This window comes from Vombatus ursinus, unplaced genomic scaffold (assembly GCF_900497805.2).
Source record: "Vombatus ursinus unplaced genomic scaffold, bare-nosed wombat genome assembly UNPS02014807.1, whole genome shotgun sequence".
NCBI lineage: Eukaryota > Metazoa > Chordata > Mammalia > Diprotodontia > Vombatidae > Vombatus > Vombatus ursinus.
The window spans coordinates 11557721-11581111 of NW_020954585.1; the positions used below are offsets into that span (position 1 = coordinate 11557721).

At 36.5% G+C, this 23391-nt stretch overlaps 1 protein-coding gene across 1 annotated transcript in view; it reads left to right on the forward strand.

Annotated features, from left to right (window-relative positions):
* The window catches only part of MFSD14B (major facilitator superfamily domain containing 14B), a 76756-nt gene that overhangs the window by 22051 nt on the left and 31314 nt on the right, over nucleotides 1-23391 (forward strand). The window contains exons 2-5 of the mRNA XM_027874966.1: nucleotides 5432-5527; nucleotides 11579-11641; nucleotides 17249-17376; nucleotides 19264-19378. Coding sequence (XP_027730767.1) covers nucleotides 5432-5527; nucleotides 11579-11641; nucleotides 17249-17376; nucleotides 19264-19378 — 402 coding nt within the window. The remainder of the gene's footprint in view (nucleotides 1-5431; nucleotides 5528-11578; nucleotides 11642-17248; nucleotides 17377-19263; nucleotides 19379-23391) is intronic.

Below are 23391 nucleotides of genomic sequence, written 5' to 3' on the forward strand. Positions count from 1 at the left end.
ATGAGTTAGGGCAGACTGACCCCATTTCCTTTTTTTTTTTCTTGGACAGAATTACCAAAGTAGTAGATGAGGGGAATTCTGCAGATATAGTTTGTTTAGATTTTAGCCAAGTTTTGATCAGATATCTTATTATTCTTGTAAAGAAGGTAGAGAGATGGGTTAGATTATAATATGGTCAGATTCAGAACTAGTTCTTGACTAGCTGGCCTCAGTCAATGGTTCAGCATGAGCATGGTAGGAGGTTTCTAGTAGAATATGCCATGAAACAGAGGATCCCTGAGGCCCTTTCAGGGGATCCTTGATGTCAAAATTATTTTTATAATAATACCAAGACATTATTTGACTATTAAAGTACTTCTTCCTTTTCCAACTAACCTATCTGTGTGAGGCTGGATTTTCTTCATATACTTCAACTGAAACAACATTGCAACTAAAGGAATGCAGAAGCAGATGGGAGAATCTGGCTGTGTCCTATTAAGCTAGAACACCTTAATGAGATTTGCATGAATATGTAAACAGTGCCACTGTTCTCATTAATTTTTTTGTTTTGGAAAACATAGTATTTTCATAAAATGCTATGTTAACATAATGGGTTTATTTTAAATGGATGAATATTAAAAAGTATCAGTTTTAATTTATAATATGGTAAATATTTATGGATATAACCCACATAAACAAAAGTTCTTTGGGGTCTTCAGTAATTTTTAAGTGTGTAGAGGAACCCATAATAATTTTTAAGAGTGTAACAAGGTCTTAAGACCAAAAAGTTTGAGAACTATTACTCAAGAGTATTTCTTGTTGAAAATCCAGGGAAGGACACTTTCCCCCCTGCTTTTGGTATACAAAACATTAGATTATGAGTTAGCTCTTTTGAACTGTTCAAACTTGTTTACTTTTTTTTTTACTCTTAAATTTCCTTTGTGTGCTGTTTGTATTTTTAGGAATGTCCAACTCAGATTTTCTCAAAAGGCATGCTTACCCGACAGTAATTTTGTTCACAAATTGATAGGATATGATTAAGCTCATTTCTTAAGGATGTAATCCTTGGGTGCGAGCTGAATTCCTTTTCCTTAGCATATATCATATTCCAGATTTTCCTCTTCTACCTTGTTCATTGCCTAGGCATCCTAGGCAATTTTGACTGTAGTTCTCTGGCATGTGAGCTGTGTGTCTCTGACCATTTAAAATACTTTTCTTTTTGTATTGTGAGTACTGCATCTTTGCAACCACATTTCTGGGTAAGTTAAACCTGGGGGAGAATATCTTCTTGTAGTGACCTGTGGATTTTGTCTGTCTGCTGTAGGTACTAATATTTTGTGGCAATTTTCCTTTGTGCTTTTAAAAGAAATATCCAGATTTTTTGTTTCATCATATTTTGGTTGGATTCAAATGAGACTTAGCATTTTTGTCTGAGCTCATTTGGTTTTGGATTTACAGACTTGTATTTTCCTGATTATACTGTCTTTTGACTTGACCCTTATTATTGTACCATTCAGTTTCTTTGCTGTCTCTCTCTTCTATTTTTTTTTTTTTTGTTTGTTTGTTTGGTGAGGCAATTGGGCTTAAGTGACTTGCCCAGGATCACACAGCTAGTGTCAAGTGTCTGAAGACGCATTTGAACTCAGGTCCTCCTGACTCCAAGGCTGTATCCACTGTGCCGCCTAGCTGCCCCTACTCTATTTTTTATCAACTTTTTTATTGTGTTTTCATGTCATTCTTGGAGTTGTAGAGGAGTTCCATCCTCATTTCTGAGGGTCTGGCTATAGTTAATGCTGAATTATAATTTTTTCAGGCATCCTCTTACTCCATAGTCTTTATTTTGTATTAATAATTGTTACTTATTCTGGTTTTATGCTATTTTTCTACAGTGACTTCCTTGTAAACATTTTATTTTCTTTCAGTTTATATTCTGTTACTCATTGTGGGGCACATCTTCTTATTTGAAGGTAATGAAGGAAAACTAGACTTAGATACAATCCCTTCCTTAGCCATCTTGCTACCTCTCTGAGCTGTATTTTTTTTTTAGAGCTGTGTGTGTGGTGTTACAGTTTGAATAGGCTTCCGAAGACTTTAGTGCAGAAGCTCATGGCCTTGGTTAAAGTTTCAAATATTTAATGAAACTCCTGGGAGTACTTGTTTTGTATGCTATATGTAATTATGAACCTCAGTTAGTCATGGTGAACATTTACTCCTTTCTCTTTAGTTATTAAATTTTAAAATTGATGTCTCTTATTCTTGCATTGCCTAAATTTTTCTCTACATTCCTCTCCTCCCCCTTCTTAAAGATCCATCCCATATAACAAAGAATATTTTTTAGTAGAAAAAAATAAAAAGGAGGAAGAAGAGGGGAAAAAACCCAGCAACACTAAGCAGTTCATTAAAGAGGTTTGAAAAATAGATGTAGTGTTCCATTTATGATCCTGCTAGTTCTACCAAGGAATAAGATGGGGAGGTATCTTCTCATACTTCTTCTTTGGGGCCATTCTTTTTCTTGGTAATTCTGCAACTTTCATTATTGATTATTTTGTGATTCTTTCCATTTTTACAGTATTGTAGTCACTATGTATATTTGCTTGGCTGTTTTACTCTGCATCAGTTAATGTAAGTCTTGTTATGTCTGCTTCTCTCTATTCATCATATTTGTTTTGTTGTTTCTTATGACATCTTGTGCTTTCTTAATTTGACGGAAATTTGCTTTGGTTTTCCAGGCAAGATAATCCTTAAAGATCTTCTTTGAGTATTATCACTGAGTAGAGGAATTTTTCTTTTCTTTTTACTGTATTAGCCAACATTTCCCTGCTTAATAAATGTTTGTTTCATTCATTTATTAATTCGTTCACGGTGTTATAGTTGTTGTCTTTCGTTTTCAGAGAATACCAATGGTATCAAGGGGTGATGTCTTGACTTATTCATGAATTGGATTTAAGTGAGGTAGAGATGCATGAAGTTGTCAGCCTCTCCCAGAGTAATCGAAGTCCAGAGGCAAGACAAAAAGTCAAGACAATGGGCGATGATAGCCTGGGATGCAATGAATGACCTTGGTGTGTTTGATATCTGACCATGTAATTAACCTCTTTATTTTTCTAGATATTGTTATTCTTAAACATTTTTATCATTTTTATCTGATAGCATTATGGTAATTCCTACTTTATGTTTTGAATTTTTTGAATCATCGGATGTGAAGTAGATTTTATTATAACTTATTGTTTTCTCTGTGTGTGTGTTTGTGTATGTGTGTGTGTGTCCTTTTTTAGATATATGTCTTCCATAAGTCAGATTTCTGGCTTTTCCTTTCTTATCTTTTCTGCCACTTTTGTTCTATTTTGGATTGTTTGATCCATTCACATTTAAAGTTATAATTATTAGGTATGTTTTTTCCTCTATTTTGTATTTAGTCAGTACTTAGTTCTTGAGATGCGTTTTTTTAAACTAAATAAGAAAAATGTTTTATTTACACTGTGTTGTTGCTAGGCTTCTCTCTCCCCCTCCCCCAATTCCTATTTACTTGCCTTGCCTAGTGTTTTATCTTTTTATTATTTTTCTTCTTTTTTTGATATTTCACTTTCCTTACGCAGTTAGGGAGTGGTTCAAAAATCTTCCTTTTAACCACTTATTTTACTTTATTTGAAAAAAATAATTTTCTATGAATATTTTTGCCTTTCTATCACTTATGTTTCCAAGTGAAGCCTTCTAAGTCCCTCCAGAAAACCATCCCTTTATGTAGAATTTTATTTAAATTTAAAGAATTTTAAAACAAGAAAACAAAAGGTTTGGTAACACTTACCAACTTTAAATGTCTGTTGTTTTATGCTGTGTTCCATCCCCATAGTCCCTCTCTTATTCAAAGAAGTTGGTTGAGTTGTATTGTCATCTTTTCTTTGGGGTTGGACTTGGTTACTGTAATTTTGTAGCACTCAGGTTTTGATTGTTGTGAAGAGGGGAGTTGTGTTTGTTGTCAGTGGAGACAAATTAAAGTGTTGTAGTTTATACTGATATAAAACCATGATGTATACAAGAGGTATTTTTTAAACTATTTTTGGCATGTGCATTTTGAAATTTGTACACCATGTTACTTAATGCATGTATTTAGGGCACCTGGGTGGTCAAGTGGATAGAACATTGGGCCTGGAGTCAGGAAGGCCTGAGTTCAAATTCAGCCTCATGCTTACTCGCTGTGTAACTCTGGGTCACTTAACCCTGTTTGCCTCAGCTTCTTCATCTGGGTGGTACCCCCTAGGGTTTGTTTATTGTGAAAATAAAATGAGATAATATTTGTAAGGAGCTTAGCATAGTGCCTTGCACATTGTATACTCTATGTAAATGTCAGCTGTTATTATTATTTAGTTGAAATATTTTACTTTTATAACTCAGTTGAAAGATGGAATTTGGAAGCAAGTGATCTATATTCAGATTCCAGCTCTGCTAATTGTTACCTGTGTGACCTTAATTGGGCAAGTCACTTAACATGTCTGGGCCAGTTTCCTTATCTGTAAAATTGTGGGGTTATAGTAGATCATGTCCTAGATCTCTTCATCTCCAAATATATGATCCTGTGATCCATCTGGAACCAATGGACTAGGGAGGGGCTATATGGCAAAAGGCAAAGTTTGAGTACTTTGGAAGAAATCGGAATTACAGGAGGGTGAGAGAGATTTTAAAATAGACCAAAATTTATTTAATAAATATTGACCTTTGTTCTTTCGCTATGGCATTATTTCTTTCTTACTAAATGCTATATATTAAGGTGTTAAATGCTTATATAGGAAAATTTAAAACAAAATACTCTATTAAGGTTAAAATGCCCAATGACTTGTATTTAATTTGTCAATAAAAATGTAATATAGTTATTTGATTCTACCATGAATTTAGAAGATTAAAAAAAATTTCAGTTTTGCTTTTTCAGTTTTTACTTTCAGTTTTTACCCAAGCAAAATGCTAATAATAGGAAGGGACTTTTTAATGGTGTATTGTGTTTGCATTTTCAAATTGGTATATTCTGATGTTGAAATTGAAGATGTACAGATATTTCTAATCAAGATGATTAGAAAGGATTTTTATTTTTGATTAGAAAGTCTTATGCTCTTATTTCCTTTTATGTTTTTAATCTTATAAAAATGCTTTATTTGTGTAAATGTTTTATTACTATGCAATGTGTTTGTAAAATAGAACTTTAAAATAAAAATAAGGGAATAGTATATTATTTTAAACATGTTCACAATTTTCTTTGCTGTTGACATTTTGTACAATGCCAGCTTGGTGTCTGACATAATGACATAAAGTGTGAAGGGTACTTTAGAGATATAGAATGACCCCAAGTTATTTTATCGTGTGTTTAAAAAAATATTAATACTCTTTCAAAATCTGTCATGTTTTGGAAAGTCATGTATTATTTGGCCACAATTTTTTCATATTTTTTCTTCTTTTTTTTTAGCATCAAGGTATTGGCCATCCTAGTGTATACCATGCAGTTGTCGTCATCTTCCTTGAGTTCTTTGCTTGGGGTCTGCTTACAACTCCTATGCTCATAGTAAGTAGTGTGTGTGTGTGTGTGTGTGTGTGTGTGTGTGTGTGTGTGTGTGTATCTGTACACGTTTGTGTTTATGGGTGGGTTAATCGTACATATATTTGTGTTTATGTGAGAGAGAGGGACAGACAGACTCTGATGGATTGCTCGCAGTTTGCTTGGGAATAGTTGTTTCCAGTGATTTTAAATCTCACTATTTTTGTGTTTATTTGCATCAGTTCTGCTGATTGCTATTTGGATGTTATAATGAATGATGAGTGATACTTGGGAAAGTCTGAGTTGTCTTGGCAGTATTATAGGGCAGGTCCACGGTACTTATCTTCTGTAGGTGCTTGTGGTCTCTCCCTTTTGTGGAAAATAGTTCAGAAGGAAAACAGTATAGTAGATACCAGAGCTGCAGAGATAGAGTTATATGAGGAAAGCTAAGGATCTTTAAAGAAACCTATTATCTTAGCGAGTTAAACAATATGTACATTTATGCTGAGGTGTACCTAAGGGGAGGAAGGGAATATTTTTATTTCTACGTATTTGGTAAGTATTTGTGGAAATACATGTTGCATATAGGCAAATTATTTCAGGGCAGCTAGGTAGTACAGTGGGTAGGAGGGGCTGGAGTCAGGACAACCTGAGTTCAAATCCAGACTTAGTTACTAGCTGTGTGACCTTGGGCAAGTCACTTACCCTGTTTGCCTGAGTTTCCTCATCTGTAAAATGAGCTGGAGAAAGAAATGGCAAACCACTTCAGTATCTTTGCCAATAAAACCCCAAATGGGGTCATAAACAGTGAAACACAACTGAACAACAACCAGAGTTATTTCAATAGAGTTATGTTTGGTTTTATAATTATATATTTTTTTAAAATCCTGAAATATTAAATTTCTAGGCAAAGTATGGAGTTGGAATTATTGTAAAGAGCCTTCTGCTAACCATAGAAACCATGTAGGTATAAGTATAGTGTATAGAAGAAACTCAGTATACAAGAACATGGATTTATTAAGGAGAGTGCTATATTTAGAGCAGCTAAGTTACAGGAAGAACAGTAGCATTAGAGGAATTCATAGTAGTCAAAATTCAAGAAAGGAGCAGTCTGTAAAGCCTGTAGTCTGGCCTTTCTACACAAATGAACAAATTATGGCTAACAAGTAAGGTGAACTAAACAGAGTGAGGCAAGTTTGACCCCAGAGGTGTCACACTTTTGGCTAAGAAGCATGATGAGAATATATCTTCTTTTTCAGAAGAAACACCATTGGTAAAAAGGTAAATGGAGGTAGAGTGATGGGAACCATTGTATGTTAATAAAATAGATTTATGTGAGGACATCTGGGACCTGTGGCAGGGCTGGGGAGGAAGGGAAGTGTGCTGGAGGGCACTTGCATGAGAATGTCACTGGAAGCAGAAGGAATGGCAATATTATCGTTAGAGTATACTGCAGACTTCTTGGATAAAAAGAGGAAATAGGAGGACTTTGGGGAATGCATCACAAACCTGGTAAGAGTCATGGTGTGATAGTGATGAGGGATTTTAATTGTCTAGATGTCTGCTGCTTCCATGTATCTCTTTCCACAGTAAGTGACATAGGAGCTACCTTAAGTACTCATATAGTTATTGACTCCCAAGAAGTCTATGGTATCCATGCCCACAATACGCTGTCCCTAAAGAGCTACCACAACTGAGAATGACCTCCCCTTGAGCAAGAGTGTTCTTTCCCTTGATTATTTTCCTCCCCAAACCTTCAGCAGAAACTGGGTTATTCCTGTGATGTTCTCATGGTTCCCCTGGTTACAGTGGTAACATGACTGCTTGTATGTAGCAGCCCTTTATTTGGCAGCACTGCTCCCCCATCCTCCAACACATAGTGATTCAGGCCTATGGCCTCTAGTTGTGTAGTTAGAATAGACTAAGTCTTGGGCAAACCTCAGCTCTTGCCTTAAGGAAACTCATTCTAATAACTCCTTAGATCTGGATGTAAAACCTTTAGGTGGCCTAATGGGGTTGGGAAATCAATAGATGGGGTAGAGGCTTGCAGGGATGTCCCAAATTTGGGTGGGACAAAAGGATCCTTATTGTCCCAGTCTTGTATGTTCTGGTGTAATTTTACTAACACCTTCATAGGCTGTCTCAGTTATCTTGTCCAGTGTTTCAAAAGCGACCCAGAGCTCCCTATAGGAAAGAGCATCATCACCTTGTATTCACCTAACTTATAGATGTCTCTTCCCATCATCCTTAAAATGTCCAGCTGTGTGGACAACCCAGATAGTTGCTAGGGCTGTCCTAATCTCCCCTCAGACTTCAACAGTTGATCTGCCTGGGCAGTTATAGTCTAGGTGGCAAAGCTCCATAATTAAACCCTGAAATTATTCAGGTGTGGCTGTGTCCAAAAGAGGAGATTAGTTATACCCTCCACATGGTGGCCCTATGGATAGGGGGCAGGACTTCTGTTAAGGGAGCATAAATCTTGTTTACCAAATCCACTAAAAATGTATATTTTTTAAGATTTCACTTCCTCTTTTGATATCTCCTATTGGATAAATGGCTACAGAGGAATTTATCTTTTGGAGGCCAAATCTAACAAACTCCACTGGGCAAAGGGGAAATCTTTATTTGGGGTCTCTTACTTCAGCAGAAAGAACACATCTGTAAGGTCTCCAAGCCATTGAACTCTATTACTGACAAAACTTGGGAGTTACCCCCAGCAGATCACATCTTCATAAGTCTTTGTTCTAATGATGCATTAGTTTGCTGTTTGAACTTATGCAGCCTTCCAAGTTGGTTGATAGTGAAAACTGGCTCACCCTCTAGCTCCTGTATTGAAGAAGTTACTCCCCAGGAGGTAGGGGCGGGTAGGGTGGTAATGTTCCTTTGTTCCCGCTCCCTTTCTTTTCCTTTATAACTCTAATTTCAGCAGAGTTTAATGGTTTAAGACATTCTTCAGTGAAACCTCTGTGTCAGAGATTGTACTTGTTATTTGTACCTTTTCCCTAGCTCCCAACCATACCGTCATTGTCCTTTTCACCTGTGCTTTTGTTACTAGGTCTATAAACTGTTCTGCCTCAAGATCTAGAAAGCTAGCATTCATGTAGTGCTTTAAGGTTCACGGAGTGCTTTATATATATGACCTCATTTGGTCCTCACAACAATCCTGGGAGGTAGGTGCTTTTATTATCCCTGTTTTACACATAAAGAAACTGAGGCTGAGAGGAGCGAAGTGACATGTCCAGGGTCACACAGCCTATTAGGTGTCTGAACTGAGGGTTATCCTAGTTCCAAGTTCAGTGCCCTCTCCCCTGTGTCACCAGGCAAAGTCCTCAAACATCAAAAATACATTCACCTTTCCCTCCAGTTGCTAAATATACAAAACCAACTTATCTTCATTTTCCAAATGTGATTGGTGATCTAGCTTTTTCAAAACCATTATTAAGGGCCAAGGGATACTTAGTTTTGTTATATTCCTGCTTTCCCTGTCAAGCGTCTTAAGCATCTCTCCACCTAACCCCAGAGTGTTAGTGACTGTCACCTCCTTATCCCATTGAGAGGGCTCACCATACACCCTGTAACATAGCTCTATCCACAGCTTTCCCAAGTGCTGTATCTGACTAGTTAGTCCCTACCTGAAGCTCCCTTCTGTACCACATACCCCCAACTTTAGCAGTGAATTTAACTGTTAAATCATTGCAAACAAACTAATACATTTAAGCCTCAGGAACAAGGGAGCCAAACCAGTTATTCAGCTAGTCTCCTGGGCTGACCAAATCCCAAGGACAGCCTTTCTCCTCCCAAGGGAAGCCAACTCAGTCTTCATAAAACAGATGCCGTTCCTGTTATCCTCTTCTCTCCCCTCTCTGAGAAACTTTCTGAGGGCATTGACTACAGTACTAGGCATATAGAAAGACACTTCCACAGTTTTTGTGGTTTTATTTTATTGAATTGAATGGTTACCTAGACTGGAAATTTATCATTCTTTTTTGGGGTCTCAATTGGCTTATCCATAAAATGGGAGGAGGGTATTGGACCAGATTGAGAATTGCCTTGTTTTTGTTTTTGTTTTTTGATGGCAGTGCACAATCAGATGTGCATATATGTGAATTTCTGCATATAATTAATCACATTCATTACTGATTGATCCAAATCTGAGTCATTGAAAGACTTGAGTCAATAGACCTTTGTTTGTAGTCTGCCAAAGAGATGTCAGGTTTCAGACAGAGGTCTGTTTTTATACTATTGGGATCATAGGCAAGTCATTTAACATCTGTGACCCTCAGTTTCCTTATCATGGAAATGAGGATAAAAGCATACTTTCAGAAAGTATTAAAAAATGTTTTGTGACTTTTAAATTGCTGTATTAAGTGTGAGTTGTTTTCTGGCTATACAGTAGCATCACACGAAGACAAATTAGTGGCAGCTAGGTGGTTAGTCTTTACTGGGCTGTTGGTTCATTTGTATCACCTACATGAGAAAAAATTTTGCTTAAATTTGTAAGTGTGCTGTGACCCCAATGTTTATGTGGTCGTTTTCCCAAATGTTGGTTACCAAGATTTCAAAGGCCAGGTGATATTATAAAGGTAAATTGACAGGACCTGGCAACTTGGATGGTGGGGATGGGAATGAATGAGATTAAAGAATTGAGATTGACTTCTAACTTGCAAACCTGGTTAACCGGCAGGATGGTGGCACTCTTGAAAGAAATGGATAGGATAGGAAGAGGGGGACGGTTTTGGGGGAAAGAGAATGAATTCTGTTTAGGACATGCTAAATATGAGATGCTTATGGAACAATCCTGTTGGAGATGTTCATTAGGCAGTTGGTAATGTGCTACCAGGGCTTAGGAGAGAGGCTGGTTGGGAATCATCTGTTTGGAGATGATAGTTGAACTCATGGAAGCTGATAGAATTACTGAGGAAGAAAGTGTAGAGAAGGAAGAGGGCCTGGAATAGACCCCTGTGTTACAACCATGCATAGGGGACAAGACCTGGATGATGATCCAGCAAAAGAAATTATGAGAGAAGAAACAGGAGAAACCCTTGCAATGATTACCCAGGCAGGAGGAAGTGATCAGGAGTTTTAGGGTGGTCAGCAATGTTAGATGCTGCCAGGAGGTCAAGAGAGAGGAAGACCAAGAAAAAACCATCAGATTTTGTCAAATAAAAGATTTATGGTAATCGGAGAGAGCCAAACAGGCTTGAGCAGTGAGTGAAGGGAAAATAGAGGAAAAACTAACAAATATAGATAGCCTGTCTGGAAAAAAAGGAGAGAGAAAGAGTTTTAGGGAGTTGGGTACTTGGGCATGTTTGTGGGCAGAAAGGAAAGAACCAATAAATAGATAGGGGCTGAAAAGCAGAGGGGCAGGGAATGAATACCATCTGCTGGAGGAGACTGGGCAGAGTTGTCGAGGGCATAAGCAGAGAAGTTGGCCTTGGCAAGGAGATGAGCCACTGTTCACTAGAGACTGAGGCAGAAATGGGGACCGTGATGGGGTGTTTGAGATGTATTATTGGGGGAGAGAGGAAGAGCTCATGACAAATGTGTTCTAATATTCAGCAAAATATGAGGTGTGCTCTGCTTGAGAGGGACAGAGGAAGAAGGCTGAAGCTGAGGCTGAAAAGTTTTGAACAGCTCTTCTGGGAAGTGTGATAGGGGAGAGTTAAAGGATGACCTCCCTGCAGTGATGAGATACTATAAATATTGTATTGGGCCTGATTATCATGGTTGTGCAACTTCTGGCACCATTTAGCAATTCCATACTTGTATATTCCAGTTGGAAACTTTTGGATCTAGTTATTGACAAAATTAAATAGTACCCGATCTGACATAAATCAGGGACTTCGTGAACAGTAGAGAGCAAAGAGGTGTCATGATAGTTACTGTATTTAGCTAAATGCTGATGAGTTTTGATGGATACAAGGAAGAGGGTATTTTTGAGGATAATGGCAAAAAAAAGTTGTGGCAAAATTTCTCTGTATGTCTCTGAAAATAAGGTTTCTTTTTGTTCTTTTGTTTGTTTTTCAACCTGTGATGTGGTTTATTTGACCTTTTCTCTCTCTGTCTCTCTTTTGGCAGGTCCTACATGAAACATTTCCTCAACATACTTTCCTCATGAATGGTCTCATTCAGGGTGTGAAGGTAAAAAAGACTTATTTGTGTGGGTTGAATAAAGACTGAAGCTAGAATTATAAATAAGACCTCTAGGGTATTCAGGTAATGCTTGGGGAGACAATTAATGTTTCATCTGGAGATCGAGGTTTAGGGTCTGACCTGAGTTACATAGGAAAAACAAAGCAACTTCATTTATCAAGTTTACTAATATCTTACAACAGCTTGAACCTGATGTAGTTTTCCTAAATTTTCATGAACATTTGCTAGGTAATTTGCAAAGGGTTTCCAAATTACAGGAGTTTTTAGTTCTTTCCTCCCACAATCTGGGAAGCTGGATAAGTGTTATTACCCTTTACCTACTCATGGAATCTTAGGCAAAGAGGGAATAAGCAACTAACCACATTGAATAGAACCTTTTAGCAAAGCTTAATTAGGATAATAGTATTCAGAACCCTTAATCCAACATTTAGGCTTATTATCCACTGTACTCCTACATCTCCCTAAAACACCACCACCATAAATTAATGGGCATCTTGAGCTTTATAGTTGTACTTTACAGATTTCCCACAAGGGAGTGTCATTTGGGATTTACCATTTGCTTCTATGGCAAACTGTGACCTGTGCACATTTTTGTGGTGTACCTCACAGACTTCATCTACCATAGAAATGAACCATGTGGAAAACTGTTTTACCTCCAGGGGAACTTTTTTTTTCTTCAAATAGGAGAGGCTACTGTGCAGCTGGGGAGCATAAAAATTTGTGGGGGATAAAATTATCCATGTGACGTTGGCAGCATGAGATAAGGCAGATGTTGGTTGGTACTGTGGTTGGGAGTCTCAGAGAAGCAAGAAGGGGAAAGGAATTGGTGTGGGCTAGAGTTGTAGTAGAAGATGATATAGTGGGGCCTGATTTGGGCCTTAGCAATGGAGAGAGTTTGGATTGATAAAGTGACGGGAGAAAAGGTGGCATAGAAGTAGGGATGGACATGGTGTGTAAAAGGTACAATAATTGACTGGCTTAACTGGAGGGATGTGTTTTTTGAGGACAAAACAAGGGAAGGGGTATCTACTGACATTCAGATCACCGTTAGCCCTTTCCTAAGGAGCTCAGTGTGTGGCTTACAGTCTTACTTTCCACCCCATCTTTCCTTTTAGAACTTGAATATTTGTTTTGATATCCCTTTAAGCATCCTAGCGTCCCCTAGAAATGTGCCATCTTCATGGTCTTGAATTTGGAAATTCCCTTCTCTTTTTGTCCTTCCTTGTTTTTGAATCCTTTTTTTATTCTATCCATCTTCATCCTGCACTGTTCTCTTCGAGTTTATCACCTTGCTTTACCCCCACCCCCACCCCCTTTTTCTTTTACAGTCGTGACTCTTTAGTTAATGACTTAAACAAAATATTCCACTCCTTTATCCTCTTGTCCTTCATTCCATGCTGTACCCATCATCAGCCTTGGGTAGCTTTCATCATCTTCATTCTTAAATGTTTGTTTTTAAAGAAGAACAGATTAAAATCTCTTTAAGGAAAAAATTCTAAAGATGAGAAAAATTTTGTTTCTTTAGGACCTTCTTAAAAGTAGGTATAACCTCTGTTCTAGAGACAAGGTGGCTCATTTTATAGAGTGTTGAACTTAGAGGATAGAATGATGAACTTAAGAGTTAGGAAGACCTGAGTTTAAATACTGCTTTAGATACTTAGCTTTGTAACCTGGGTAAGTCATTAAATTTCTCTGAGCCATAGTTTCCTCATCTCTAAACTGGGGATAAAAATAATACCTAGCTCCCTAGGTTATTATGAGATTCAAATGAGATAACATATGTATATATGGAAACATATATAAATGCTAGCTATTATTATTGTTGTTGTCATTGTATCCTGGTGTAGGGGTGTGATCCAATACTTTTTCTTTTTTGAAGGCAGTCAGGGTTAAATGACTTTCCCAGGGTCACACAGCTAGTATGTATCTGAGGCTAGATTTGAACTCAGGTCCTCCTGACTCCAGGGCTAGTGCTCTATCTGTTGTACAACCTAGCTGCCTCAATCCAGTATCTTTTGACCTGGGGTCAAAGGCATTCTGGTGGGTATACTCTGGAATGTTCACAGTAATTACCAAAATTGCAGAAACTCTCTAATTGGCGCAGTACACATCCCAGAGCCATTCTAGGGGAAATCTCTGTTCCCCTGGGCTACCTTCCCTGCTCTCAATCTCAGACTACAAATTTTTAGACTTAGGCAAAGTCACTGTTATGGATATGTAATTTATTAGCAGTATCAAGTCACAAAAAACAAAGATAAACATTCAAATACCCATCCAGTCTAGGGAGGTTTCTGAAGAAAGGGATTGAGATTTAAACTCTTGGAAAAGTAGGGAGAAGAAAGGAGCTATTGACTGGACTTAATTCTTACCCTTCAGTTTAGTTGGTTTGTGTTCTGCTCAGGCATTCATAGTCTTTCCTTTTGTTCTCCAGGCTGTGTCACCAGTCTTACTCTTGCCTTCCCTGCTTGGTGCCCCTAAATTTGGGTGGAAAGCCCCTCCCTCAAGTCCACGAGAACTCCAGAACAAACAGTTCTCCTAAATAATTTTGAACTCTCTAGTCCTAAGATTCTCAGTCTTCCCAGGAAAGTCATAAAGTTTTTGTTATCCCAAATCTCAGCCAGCGGTAATTCACAATCTTTAAGATAACTGCTCAGACTGTTTTCTTGTATGCTTCTGGACCAAGAGAACTTCCCCCTCTCTATGATTTTCTCTCTCAAGGACTTATCTGCCTTGTAGCCTCAGACAAATTTCCTTTCTTGGCAGTTAAGATTTAACAGTTGACTACTTCCCTTAATTGCCCCTTTTCTGAGGATTGGTTAAATTAAATTAAGCTAAATTATATAGGATTGATAGAAAGTATTGCCTTATAATGAATTTATATCTAGTTGCAATCTTTATGGTGTTTGTGACCATCTCTATAAAAATTGGGCATTAGTCCCTTGGCCAGGAAAATTATCCTGTGGGAAAATCAAATTGAATTTTCATTATGTTGACTTTCAGTGTCTCTTCTAGGCACTAAGTTTGAGGTCTGTGTATGTTGTTTTAAATTACTTTTCTTCCCCCAGATTATAGGCTGTTATCTGTTGTAGCATGTGAGAACAATAAATTTTCCTAAGAGCAAAATTTTTCAGTTTAATTTGAGAAATGAAAATGAAAGTTTTGCTATAAAACACTGTAATGAACCAAAATGAGAAAACTCCCTGTAAAAAAAAAGGTCTGGATTTCAAACTCTTTCACAATGCATGTGCCTTATGACTTAATGTGAGGGAATCAGAGTGTGGTTTGTTTCTCTTTCTGTAAAAATGAAACTTTTGAGCAAGTGGTGATTGACATTTTGTTTTTCCTGTTCCCCAGGGCTGCTGCTCATCTTTCAAATTCATTCATAAAATTCATATTAGCGTTGGAAGAAAGAATAGATGAATAGAAAAATATTTATTAAGCTCCCACATGCAAAGCATTGATCTAAGCACATGTAGGGATATGAAGAGAAAATTTAGACCATCTCTGTTCTTGAGGAGCTCAGTTTAATTGGGGAAGACAACATGCCTGTATTACTCTTAGTCTAATGGTTGGATTCTGAGGGAGTAAATGACCAGAATATGTATTTGCCAACCTCCTCCTCCCCCCTCTCCCCATCTTCTTGGTAGTGCTTTGAGACACAATGAGCTCAGTGAACTCAGTCCTGTGAAATGGTAAATGTTAAGAGGCCACGTTGGCTACTAGGCTGATAGTTCTGTCCAGGTTTAAGCATCTTTTGTACATCTTAGTCCTGGGAATAACAGTTAATTCTCTCTTTAAGAATTCCTTAGGAAAATTCCTTTTCTTTCTTTGATAGAAGTCCCTTAAGAGTAGCTTGTGGTGTTTGGTACACAGGGATCATTTGGCAACCATAATTTATGTGTTGTGATGCTTGATGGTGTCTATTCCCTTTTGCTCATTGTCTCTAGTGGAAAGGGAGCCAGAATGGTGACTCTTCTTTCCTGAAACTTTTGTAATTGTTGGAGCTATGTTATCATTATATATTCTAAGTAGAGACAAGTTTTTCTTCTGGTTATGATGGTTTGACCAATGATCATTGGAGCAACTTTGATCGAGGTCACCTCTGCTTCTTCCCCCATGTCTTTGTGTTCTCTTCCTGTCTTTCTTCCATAGTAACTTCTCTGGTCATTATGACTGAAGTGTAGCGTAAATCCATCTAGGCTTCTTCTTGTCTCCATTCATACAACCCAGATGGGAACTATTGTTTATCTTGATTTCTGCTTAGTACATATACGTCCCACTGATTTTTACTTTTTCACCTTTTTTTTTTTTTTTTTTTGGTGAGGCAGTTGGGGTTAAGTGACTTGCCCAGAGTCACACAGCTAGTGAATGTTAATGTGTCTGAGGCTGGATTTAAATTCAGATCCTCCTGACTCCAGGGCTGGTGCTCTATCCCCTGCACCACCTAACTGCCCCAATAGCTTGCACTTTTGGAAACTATGTTTGTTTCTTTTGATTACCCATCTGTTGTGGAATGACTCTTGTCATTCCCCCATTGATATTTTTATCATTGCTGTATTGTCATTGATATATTTATCAATTCCCCTTTTATCTTCATCTGAAATGCTTGATGTGAAAATTTTGTCCCCTTCCCTCTAATAGTTGCTCTTTTAGGTATATTGACAGAATACTGTTCACTATAGAAGGATCTGGAGGTATCTAGTCTTCTACAAAAAAAAAAATCGTTAATGGCTCCCTGTTGCCTACCAAATGAAATTCAAACTCCTTGGCTTTGCTATTGAAGGACCTCCCCAGTCTGGTATACCTTTTCTCCACCTTTTTAGCTTTACCTTGTTCATGTTACTCCCCTCCAAGTGCTTTTTTTATGCTTAAGCCAAATAGCACTAATATCTGTCCCTGAACATTCTATCATTTCCCTTTTTTGTGATTTTGCTCCCTCTGCTCTCTCTACTGCTAGTGACTTCCTTTATTATTATACCTGTTGAATTCTTATCCATCCTTTAAAAGCCAACTCAAATGCCACCTCTTATCTGAAGCCTTTCCTGAACCCCTGGTGGTAATGATTTTTCCCCTCAGACTTAGTGCTTTTTTATACTTCTCTGATGCACTTAACATATAATATTTTGCATTATTATTATCCATATGTTGGTCTTATTTCTCTATCAGACTGTAGGCGCCATGTGGTCATGGAATTTTCTATCTCGCCTAGGGCCAAACATGGCATTTACCCCAAGTGAGTTAAATCTTAATTGAATTCTTGTTCTTAGGCTTCTCAGAAACTGTCAGAAGACAAAACCTTGATGTGTCTTAAAGTCTCTTAGTATGATCAGTTGTATGTAAATTGCATCTCTGTTTCCAGTCTCTTTTGAAAACTACTCTAGCCCTGCCCTTTTCCCTTTCCATTGATATTTGCTTAAAACAATTTCTTATGTGAAGTATGAAGAGAGGTTGAAGGGGCTTATACTTCAAATGATTTTGTGTTACGGACATGTAAACTTAAAACTCAAAATAAATAAAAGATTTTAAATGATATTAGATTCGAAGTACAAGCACTATGTATGCATTCACTTTTGTTTCTTTCTCCTTTTTTTTTAGGGACTGTTATCCTTTCTGAGTGCCCCCCTTATAGGTGCTCTATCTGATGTATGGGGAAGAAAACCTTTTCTTCTAGTTACAGTTTTCTTCACATGTTTCCCAATTCCATTAATGAGAATAAGCCCATGGTAAGTGACACTGCCTTTCCCAGGTGGCCTGAATGATCTTTTTGGGTTCTTTGGAGACTGAATATAATTAGGAAATGATCGTAGATTTAGAATTTTAAGGTACTTTAGAGACCATCTAGTCTAATCCCTTCATTTAACAGATAAGGAAACTGAGGCTCACAGAGCTTTAGTGACTTGTCTCATACTTCACATTTGTAAGTGTTACAAGGCAGGACATTTCATCCAACTTGTGATTGAAGTCCTACTCACAGTTTTGTGCTGTTGGGATCTTGGATCAAATGAGATATTAAGTGTAAAGTGCTTAGCACAGTCCTGGTTCATAGTAAGCACTCGCAAAAGGCTACTTGTTGTTATTAATTATTATAAACAGTGTGCATGCAGCTTGTGAGATTCCTGTTTTTAGAAAGTCGAAATGAATACTTTAAAATTTTTAAAATAACTCCTGTGACCCCGATGCTGTTTTTGTTTTTAAAAGCACCTTCAGTTTTTGTAGTTGTTTGCAGCAGACATTTACTTTTTTTTCTTTGTGAAAAGAGACTCGTGTTTTGCACATTATAAATCTCATGCCGATGAAATCACAGATCCTTTATGTAAATCTCATGCCAGTATTTAAGTGCTTAAATTTACTTTGTAGCCATAAGGTACCATTTTAACTTAAAACATTCTCTGAAGCAAATTTTTCCATAAGAAGTTACATGGCAACATCTAAGGCTTCATTTTAGATAATGTGAAAATTTTAGGGTTATGAGCAAGCTCTTTCTTTCTGAACTTTGTTTTCTTTTAAACTGTTCTGCCATGAACTTCTCTTTTTGAGCCAAAGATTTTGAATTTTAGGCAAGTAGAGTCAGAACTATTATGGATGTTTTTGTCTGGGAGCAAAGATTTCTTCCCATTTCGGCCAGCAAGTAATGTGTACTTTTTAACCTTTTATCTCTTCTTACCAAAAATATATAGTTCTGAGTCAGAAGGGCTAGACTGTGATTGCAGCTGTGTGATGCAGTGATTAAGACAAGCACTGGACCTGGAGCCTGGAAGACTTGGATTCAAATCCAGCCTCAGACACTTATAAGCTTTGTGACACTGTCAAGTTACTTCCTGAGCCTCAGTTCCCTCATCTATGAAAAGGGGAAAATAATAGTACCTACCTTCCAGGGTTGTTGTTAGGATGAAAGGAAATAATAATTGGTAAAGTACTTTGTAAACCTTAATAAGCTATGTAAATCCTAGATGTCATCATCATCATCATCATCATCATCATCATCATCATCATCATCATCATCATCATCATCATCATCATACCCCATTTATACTTTGAGCATAAGGATAATAAATTTCTAGTTAGTTCTTGTCCCTTGTACTTCTTTGTGTCTGCTTTGGTATACTTTTTTTTTCTCTTTAATGGAAGCAATGTAATGGACACATCTATCCAATAGGCATCTAGACTTTGATAAATTAATACTTTTAAGAATTTTCACTTTGGAAAATGGTTTGGGTGTAAATTGTTCATTGTGGGCAGAACTAATTTATATTTCAAGCTATAATAAGATTACTAACCTTTGCTAATTGTCAGTCTGAGTTTTAATAACTTTTTTGCAGTTTGTCAAGAAAATAATTTCATTATTATGAGTGAGGAATGTTTTTTATGCCCTAGAGGGAGAGAGTTACAAAAAATTTTATTTCTGTTAACTAAGTAAATGATAAGTCATATTTCGTAATCAGTGGGGAAAAAAGATTTTGTGAATGTTAATTATGGAAATCTTAACCAAAGACATATTTATAAGTCATATACATCTATTTTCTTTTGATAATAAAATAACATGGGAATGTTAGGATTTTCCATTGTTTGCAAGACAGTCTTTGTTTTTAACTTAATTTTTTTCTTTGTAGGTGGTACTTTGCTATGATTTCTGTGTCTGGAGTTTTTTCAGTTACCTTCTCTGTAATATTTGCATATGTAGCTGACATTACTCAAGAGCATGAGAGAAGTACTGCCTATGGATTGGTAAGATATCAGAGGGACCTTTTGTTTTGTAATCAGTAAATTACCTTGTAAGTGGTACTGAAAATCAACACAATGCCAATTTAAAAATTATGAGTGAATATTAATTGAATTCACTACAAAGGAGATTGTTAGAGTGTTAAGAGAATTCTTGCCAAGAGAACAAGGAGTCAGTTAGTGTTATGAAGTTAGAACCTTCCATTTCTTTATTCATTCTGTTTTAGAGTATTAAAAAGTTGATTTAGGGGCAGGTCATAAGGGAATTTTTAAAGAAAAAAACCTGTGAAGTAACCCCCCCCCCTTTTTTTTAAAGGGAAAGAGTGAGTGTGAACTTATTATATTGTCCTAGAATAGGGTGGTGTAGGGGAAAAAGCAGTAGATTTGTAGTAGATTTGGGGTTGAAGCCCTGGCTCACTCTCCTTGTCACTTTGAGCAAATCAGTCCAACTCTCTGAGTCTTATCTGTAAAATTGGGTAATAAACCATCTCACAGGGTTGTTGTTACCTTAAAGTGCTGTTGAAATATAGATCATGATAATACTGATGATGGTGCTGGTGGTGATCACAATGAAGAACATTTTATAAACCATCCTTTCTTGGTTAATTTAACTTGGATAGGAAATGGTAACTTTACGTTTATACATCTTTAAATTCCTTCAGTGTGAACAACTCTTCTATATAAGGTTACATTTCAAAATTAATAGCTAATTTGAAACTGTATTATAGGTGGAAACTATGTTGCAGAGATAACAAGCATATAATAGATGATGATGAAAATTCAGAAAGATTTTGGCCAATTAGAACTTGGAGATGAATCCAGTATGGTCAGATTTAATAGAGATAAGTATACACATATACAGATATAAATAGATAATCATCTTAGACTTGGATTTTAAAAAATCAGCTTCACAGAAGACTGCTAGTCAGCATTTTGGCTAAAAAAGATATAGGAGTTTTAGTGGTTTCCATATTAGTCTGCGATATGCTATAGTAACCAAGAAAGCTAATCAATTAGTCAGTCAACATTTATTAAGTATCTAATGTATGCCTAGGCCAGAGACAGAAAAGTATAGTGTTCCACTGACTTTTTTGACTCTTGACAAACCATATCTGGAATATTTTGTTCAGTAACACATGCCATATTTTAAGAAGGACTTCAATTAATTAGAGAATATTCAAGGCAAGGCAACCAGGACGATGAAGAGTTTGGAAGAGTTTGTCATGAGGCTTAGTTGGAGGAGCCAGGGTTGTTTAGCATGGAAAAGGGACGACTTGATGGGGAACATGATGACCCTTTGAGTGTTTGGCGTGCTACTGGGTGGAAGAGGGATTTCCCTTGATCGATAGCCTCAGAGCAAAGGTTCTTCACCTTTTTTTGTGTACTGGCCCCATTTGGCAGTCTCATGAAGCCTGTGACCCCTTCTAAACAAGATCAAGAAGATTTCAAGGGAAACCAGTTGTATTGAAATACGGTTATTAAATTTTTTTTTTAAGTTCATGGACTTGGTGTTTGAACTTTTACTCTAGAAGATAGAAGTAGGAGCAGTGAGTGGAAAGTTTCAGATAGGTAGATTTGGCTTTTGTAACAATTAGAACTGACGAAAAGTAGAATGAACTGTCCAGGAGGTTCTAGTTTCTCTCCTTCTGGGGTTCTTTAAGTGAAGGCCAATTGAGTAATTACTGAGTATTTTGTAAGAGGTATTCTTTTTCAGGTACTGGGTGGAGTAGATGCCCTTTCAGGTCTCTGAGACCTGTGAACTCTGAAATTTAAGGAATTCAGATATTAAGATCCAAGCCTTGAACTTTTGTTAAACCTTGCTCAGCATGCCTGTTGTCTCCTTATATGAGTTTATCTTAGCCTTTTTTTTTTTGCTAGCATGGTGAGAAACATTGGTTGTGCTGCAATTTTTGCTCAAGTAGTTAGTTATATATTAAAACACAAAAACCGTATTCATGAATAAATAGCTTTAAAAGTTACAAGCACATGATTTCCCATTAAGTAAAATACTTTGTTATTAATTCAGAGAATGAATTACTGTGCCTAGCACTTTATTGGGTTCTTTTCTCAGTCGCATTTACCGACTCTGAGATCTTGATTAATGACTTGACCTTTTTGTGCTTTTGTTTCCGGTCTTATAAATGGTAATAAAAATGCTTACTACTTCTGTATACTGCTGGGGAATGTGAGGATTGAAGGGTCATTTGTCCCTGACTTTATTGAGACATAGTAATGAATTCTTGCCTGAGGTTTTAGGAGCGTCATGAGCCCTGTTAAATAAAGCCATATTAAATGTGAATACTAAAAAGTATGGCTATTATTCTGCCAAACATTTGCCGTGTAGAAAATGTTCTATTGCTGCATTTGGGAATTGGGTATCCATCTTTATAGACAATTATTAATGTAGCGTGTTCAGCAATTTAGGTGTGGTAAGCTAATCCTCTAGACACAAGCAAAAGAAACATTACTTGTAGAGAGTAGATCTTAAATTAGTGATTAAAAGGAAGTAACAAAAAGTGTAAGAATCAGTATTTGTGATTAGATAAAGAGAAGGGCCATGGTATGGGAGCACACCAATTCAAGTATACGTTACTTTTGTTGATCTTCTCTGCAAAGACAGTGGTGGGAGTTGAAGAGAAAAAATAAGTATTGAGGGTATGATGGAGACAAATACATTTAACTATAGTTTATAGTTATAGTTTAACTATGACTATGAATGACAGTAGGATGCACTCACCCATAAAACAGAAGAGGACAGCAGAATGGATTTAAAAAAAAACCCAGAATATAAAAATATTTTGCTTACTAAAAACATAATACAAAGATTTACACAGTTAAAACTAGAGGCTGGAACAGAATTTATTATGTCTAAGACTAGTTAAAAAAAAAGCAAGGATAACAATTATCTTTCAGACAAAGACAATAGTAAAAGTGTAGACATGGTTAAAAGAGCTAAGCAAGGAAAATACGTTATGCTTAGAGGCATCATAGAAAATAAAGTAATCAGTATTTAATATATGCACCTAATGACAAAATACCTACTTGAAGGAAAGTTAGTTGATTTGCAGAGAGAAATAGATGACAAATTTATAATGGTTGAAGACCTCAATATGTCCCTTTGGAGACCTAAAGTTCAGGATCTTAATAGAATTTAGAAAAAGGGTAGATTTTTGGGAATAGAGAAGAATACATATTCTTTGCTGTAAATGGCATCTTTACAAAGATTGAATATGCTGGGGCATAAAAAACCTCATAAAAAATATAGAAAAGCAGAAATATTAAACAAATCCTTTATTTCTTTGAAACACAATCAAATTATCCTCAGTAAATGGCATTTTAAAAAAAAGTATTCAAACTTGAATGAGGACTAAATTTAATTCTAAAGAACCTGGTGGATCAGAGAACAGATCATAGAAATAAAAGATAATTTCATAGAAGAAAATTACAAAACTGAAACAACTTCCAGAATTTTGGGGATGCAGCCAAAGTAGTCTTTGGGGAAAATTATTTCTCTGAACACTTTCATCAAGAAGAGAGGGCAACTTAAAAAACAAACTAGAGAGTCAACATTCAGAAAAACCCAACTGAAGAAAATAGAAATTTTAAAAACAAAATTGAAAAAATTCCTAATGAAATAAGATCAAAAGTTGTTTCTTTGGGAGGAGAGGGAACAAAGGAGAAATCTAATAAAATAAGCTGTTCACTTGTCTGATTTTTTTTAAAAGAAAAATTCCCATTAAAAATGACAAAGGAGAATTCATAGCAAATGAAGAGGAACTAAAGGAAATTTATATATGCCAACAAAAAAAAGTGTACATTGTACATTTATATGCCAACAAAAAAATGGATCTCTCTTTTCAAAAATATAAAATACCAACATGAACAGAATGAGAAATAGAGAATTTAAATAACAATTTCAGAAAAAGAAATTGAAGAAGCTATAAATGAACAAGCCATAAGTGAAAGGGGAGGGTATGGAAAGGGTATGAATAGGGGTGTGGAGAGGGGTAGATACTGAT